Genomic DNA, 5,874 nt, shown 5'->3' on the forward strand with positions numbered 1-5,874 from the left:
TTATGACTTTTGTATTGCCTTAACCCAGGCCAGAATATGTGAATCAGTTGATCCCTCCCACCTGATACTCTGAATTTTTGACATGAAATCGTTGGCAATCATTGGTGGCTTCAGAAGCATTGAAAGGCTTTGGGGCAGTAGTGATAGTAGTGGGGTTTTTTCAAGAAGAGTTTTTAACAATGACTTCCAGATTTTTTCTGTCAAGCATACATGGCTTGGGAAGGGCAGTGCTTTTTTTATATGCATTTTTTTATTCTGTCTTGGTGGAGGATTATTCTCTCCAAGGCTACCACACTCACAGGAGGTTTTTCTGTGTGGCTGACAAAACAGAGAAGGTTGCAATTCCTGGGTGTGGGACTGAGGTAGGGTAATTGTACCCAGATTCAGGTGGGTGCAACCTTGAAGTATCAGCAGCAGGACTCAGGTGCAAAGGTGAAGTGCAGGCAGCCTTGCTGTTGATGTTATACCCCATCATGTGCTGAGGGCTGCAAAAATGACATGGTTCTAGCCCAGAACTGCTGAAGGGTATTGATTTGTTTTTTCCTGCTGTTGCAGCTCGACACTTTGAACGCTCTACCATAAGAAGCAGATCTTTTAAAAAAATAAACAAAGCGTTCAGTGTTCTTCGAAGGACAAAAAGTGGAAGTGCTGTTTCCAACCAGACTGACCGGGAAAGGGAGACTGTTGGAAACTCTGCTGCTGGAGAGGAAGGTAATGCTTTGTTCTCCTTGTGTTATCACTTAAAATGGGGTAGGGGACCCTATCCACATGGAAACTGGATGTCCATGACCGACATGCCTTTCATGTGGTGGGCTTTGCGTGATTAAAAAACCCAGAAAACTCAAATCTTACCTTATTTTCTTCTTTAAAAAGATGTTAGTGACTGGCAAGGCTGAGTGTGTGGGACCTCATGTAGGGCCATCCGGGTAACAGTCTGCATGCTACAGCCTGCCCAATATCTAGCACAAGGAATGTGGGATCTGGGCATCTGGGACCTATTACTGGAGCTGTCATTGATTTGCTCTGTAATTTTGTTCAAGAGTCTTCACTGGCATGTGCCTGTCCCACTAAAGCAAATGGATCACAGTGATTATACATTATAGGAACTTAAAGAGTTTTGCCTGATGTTTAGGAAACACTGGTAATTCCCAGTGGGAGGGTGGTATGAAAGTGCAAAGTACTGTAATTATTCCAGCATTTCTGTTGGATCCTTGGTGATAGACTTGTATTACCTCAGCCAGGCAGGTGATGAGGTAAGATGCTCCACTCTTAAATAGGTGGGAGAGGCAAGTTTGCCTGATGTATGTCAGGGATGAGGGGTCTGACAGGCAGTAACACTTAAAATTTGGCATTCTCAAAGCAATAAGCAAATATTACCAATTGCTTTGGACCATAATTATGAAAACAACATTGGCATTCATGTATCAAGAGGAAGCGATGATAGAGATGGAATCATTGTCTTAATCAAGGTCTTCACTGAGCTTAGTATTCCTTTTCTTGATGCCTCAGTATCTCATGTTTCTTCCCAGATCAAATGTCAAGGACATGGGCTTTAAGAAGACAAAATATCCAACTTCCCTTTACTCTGTATTCAAGTTCTCTTTGAAACACACACAAAATAAGGACCAAAGGCTGCCAAATGCTACTTTTAGGCATCTTTGTTCTTGAAGTAGTGAATTGGAGAATCATGTTCACTATCTTCTGCTTTATTCATTTATTCCTTCAGGAGAGTTTCACTATGTTACAGTGTTCTTGGTACTCCTACTTCACATACTTGCCAATGTAGCCAAAATAAAACCTGGTAATCCAAAATCGTCAACCTTTTCCATAAAAAAAGTTTGACCTGGAAACACCATTAATAAATTTACTGTCCCAAATATTATATTTTTTTTCCCAGTAAAATTTTGCAAATAAGTTGTCTACATCTCTCTTTGAGCAGACATTTATTTCTCATTCCCTAACAACTCTTCAATCCACTGTAAGCAAAATCTTGCCTTTCTCCGGATGGAGTGAAATTCTGCATGCCTCAGGTTCATCCTTTCCAAAAGACACCTCTTCAGGATGAGACACAGACATTTTAATGACCTCTTTTTAGCTAGGCTTGTTGTTGACATTAGTAATTGTTCCACTTGGTTTCATGTCCAGAGTGTGTGGACGATCTGGATGTCAACAGCACCTACCCAGTAACCCACTGCAGTCCAGGTGTTAACAGAAGGAGGTGTGACGATGGCACTGGCTTTTACCTTTCCAGCAGAATGAAACACAGCGTTGTCTCTATTTTAAGGGACATATAATGGGGCCCTGAAGTGGCAGTCACTCCAGGGCCTCACTGACAGTGTCAAGATTGTCATTCTCTCCTTAGCTCTGCTTGTGGTTTCACTCCTCTGCACCAAGCATGCCAGTAAACTTCCAAATGTATTCTGTTGCACTGGAAAAACCAGGTAGGCATGTAATTACTTAATAAGCAGTTACTCTTAAGTATGAGATCAAAGAAGCAGGGTACCTAATTACTTTATTAATGGCATTTGCAAAGAATACGTTTTGATTACACAGTCCTGGAATTTGATCTTAAAAAAATGCGAACAAGTAACTTGCAGCAATACAAGTACAACTTGAATAGAGATCTCTGTTCAGTTCTTTGCACCAGGTGCTTTGTGTAATGGCATCTCAAAGGCTCTCTCTGTTTCTTCTTGTTGGCAAAGGAAATGAATGTAGTTCTTTCTGTAGCGGTTATCATCATCCTGCCAGCTGGAGGCTGGTTTTCTCCTCTAGTTCTGTATGTTTTCTTCTTTTATTTATTTATTTAAAATCTTCAGCTGCTCTGAGCAGTCTGCAGTTGGACTTCTGATTAGAGCTGTTGGTCAGTCTTTAGGGTTAGCTGCAGTATGCTCTACCCTGTGCTTGCTAAAGGTCTTGCCCTAACCCACTGAAAAAAGTGCAACTCCATGTGTCTGTTTCCCCATTGCCACTCCACTGTCCTGGGAATGGAGGTGCTCCTGTGGTGGCGGATTGAGTTGGTTCCTGGCCTCAGAGGTCACACACCCAGTGTGAAAGCTGCTGCTGCCTTACCTAAAGTTTCACAAGTTCATGTCTGGGGACACCTGAGAGCACAACTCAGCCATGCCTCATTGCTTCAGGAGACTGGAGGGCACCTCACTATCTCCCTGGTGGCTTCTTTCCTCTCCAGGCTTAGTCAATGCATAAGCAGAATAAAGCTGAGACTATGCCAGCCTCACAGTGGGCACAGAATGGTATATCCCCTTCTTTCTGATAACCTCTTGTTGATGAAGGAGCTGTCAGGTCATCTGGCAGAGCTCACTGTATTATAATTCCTGTGACCCAGTTTTCAGAATTCCCTCATCATAGTTCCGATGTCTCTGTTTAATCTGTGCTTTGCCTGTATGTCGGTCAAAGAGGCTCTGAGAATGAAAACCATGCCAGGTACCTATGTATTGACCTTCAGTATCCTGCTGCAGTGTAGCTGTCTTTCATCTGAAGCTGCAATGTTTGTTGGGGCAATGCTCAGTTGCTCTATGACTGTGAGGGTACAGGACAAAATAATCATTCCTGATGTGGGAGAGAAAATATTCAAATAACCAAGATTCTGCTTAACTTTAAACTGAATGCAGTACTGGTTTTGGAAAAGTCCTTTGATACCCAGGCACATTGAAAAATATGATGTATAATGTCAGATGTGTTTCTGTTATAATTACAGCAGAGAAATAGTTACAGTCTATTGCTTATACCTGGAGCTGGTAGCAGGACAGCACTGTGAAGATTTCTTCATGATTTACATTTGTATCCTGTGGTTTGATGTGTTTAAACAATGTTATATGTACCCATTTCAGATTGGAATGATTCAGGCTTGCTTTGTTCCTCTGTTTAAACACTTTTGTGAGCCTTTTTCAGCAGAGAATTGTGAAGTGTCCAAACCAAAGAAAATATTAGAAGTAAATGAAAAGTACAAATACTGATGAGAATATGTTTGGAGGAAGAGGAAGTGTTAAGATTTCTTTTTAATAATTTGGTTATTTGTAAATAACTCATGTAAATAAATATCTATCTGTAGTGCAGCACCCAAACTTGTGATATCCACCTGAGAGCAATTTCATTAATAGTGCTTACAGCTGCAAATAGCTTTCCAAGTCTGAAGTAGAAGTTCAGAAAGTTTGAAAGAGATGGTTTCATCTGAGACATGAAGGAAGGTGACAGGGACATGCTTATGGCACTGATGCATTTAGGATATAATATCTTCTGACTGGACCTACTAGTGTAAATGACCTTGACAATCTACTTTAATGATAAAATATCTCCAAGCTAAGACTGCTCCAGCTTTGCTGTGCTTATTTGTGTCACTGTGCTCTTGGTTTGGCATTACACTTTAAATTTGCTTCCAAGAAAGACTGTGGATACATACACTCTTTACTCAAACTGATGTACAAATACAAGTTGTAAACCAGCTGATGTTTTAAGAGGAAAGAATTTGCAGGTGCAATTGGAAAAAACCCTCTATACAGTTTTGCAATAAGAGAGAGCCATGCTTCTGGCTTTCAAAAATGTTCATTAGTTCCATTTTGCAGTCACGTCATGGTAAAAGAAATTTAATTTATGATTGCTTGAGGATGGCAAATGTTGTTCAAAGTCAAACACATTCTTAGTCTCATGGTGGGTGCAGTTCTACCATCTGTTATTGCTTTGCAGCAGTCAAGACCAAGGCAGCCCCAGCAGGCACTGGAAAGACCACAGAACAGACTCCCCTCTTGTATGGGTGTATTTCACTCCTACTGTTCAGTGTGAACCCTGTTGTATTTTTGATTGCTATATATATATATATGCATATAGGTATATAATAGATAGATTTTATAAATACCTCAATGTTTGGAAAAGTGCATGAAGGAAAAGGTGCTAAGTGAAAGACAGATGGTATCAACCATTTCATGGCATTAAGGCTCTCTACGTGAAGAAAAGCTGAGTAGTTTATCCAGCCCCAAGACAAGACACTGCGGTCCACCTTCTGTCTCAGCAAGACTGCACCCCACAGGAATTCCACACCATTCCTGTTTTTCCCAGATTTGATTTAGTTGCAGTTCTGATTTCCCAAAACAGCTGTTACAGAATTGGTTCAAAGTACTCTGCTCTGGAGCGATGAGCCAGGCAATTTTCAGAAGAAAAATGTTGTAGCATTTCCTCTATTGCAGACTGATAAATTTGCCTGCTGTGAATGAGAGAGCCACAACTCTTTTGAGACATATTCAGCTCTACAACACTTCCATTTTAGTTCTTTTGTGACTCCTTTGTTGAGAGGAAAGTCCAGAAGCAAGCAGAGATGTTAGAGCTGGCATCACCTTCTACCTGCCCCCTCCATCAGAGCGGCGTCCCTGGAGAATTAATGGAAGGCATTAAATCAAAATGATGGCAAACTGCTGGGAGAATGAAATACTAAAATGAAAATCAATTGGGAAGAATAAAGTTCCGCATCAGCTCAAGGGCATGTGACTTTCACAGACACAAGAATTTTCCAGTAATAGGTTACACAAGCTTCATTTAAATTCTGGTGTCCAGATGCCAGGAAGCATGAGTGTGTGTTCCTACAGATTAGCCTTATTTGTGGGGTTGGACTTGCACCTCACACTAGTCAGGCCTTCAGATCCAAATGAGGACTTGCAACCACAGGCACAAGTTTTGTTTGCAGTGACCTTTGATTAATATGGACTCAAGAGTCACAGCAGACATTACACAGTGCTTTGTCACACCGAATTCTGGGAATGAAGGCAGAAGTTTACTCTCGTGGCAGCACGGTCGGAAGGAGCATGGTACACACAGAAATCAGCTGAAACCTGAGCACTGAAGGAACACTACCATTAAATATTATAA

The 5,874-nt window shown here is 41.2% G+C and overlaps 1 protein-coding gene across 1 annotated transcript in view; it reads left to right on the forward strand.

Annotated features, from left to right (window-relative positions):
• Positions 1-711, forward strand: part of LOC103810812 (E3 ubiquitin-protein ligase LNX-like) — a gene marked incomplete at its 3' end in the record, with an annotated part of 34,397 nt that extends 33,686 nt beyond the window's left edge. The window contains exon 3 of the mRNA XM_009083732.1: positions 556-711. Within this exon, the coding sequence (XP_009081980.1) occupies positions 556-711 (156 nt within the window). The remainder of the gene's footprint in view (positions 1-555) is intronic.
• Between the last annotated feature and the right edge of the window lie 5,163 nt (positions 712-5,874).

This window comes from Acanthisitta chloris, unplaced genomic scaffold, assembly GCF_000695815.1.
Source record: "Acanthisitta chloris isolate BGI_N310 unplaced genomic scaffold, ASM69581v1 scaffold35761, whole genome shotgun sequence".
Taxonomy (NCBI): Eukaryota; Metazoa; Chordata; class Aves; order Passeriformes; family Acanthisittidae; genus Acanthisitta; species Acanthisitta chloris.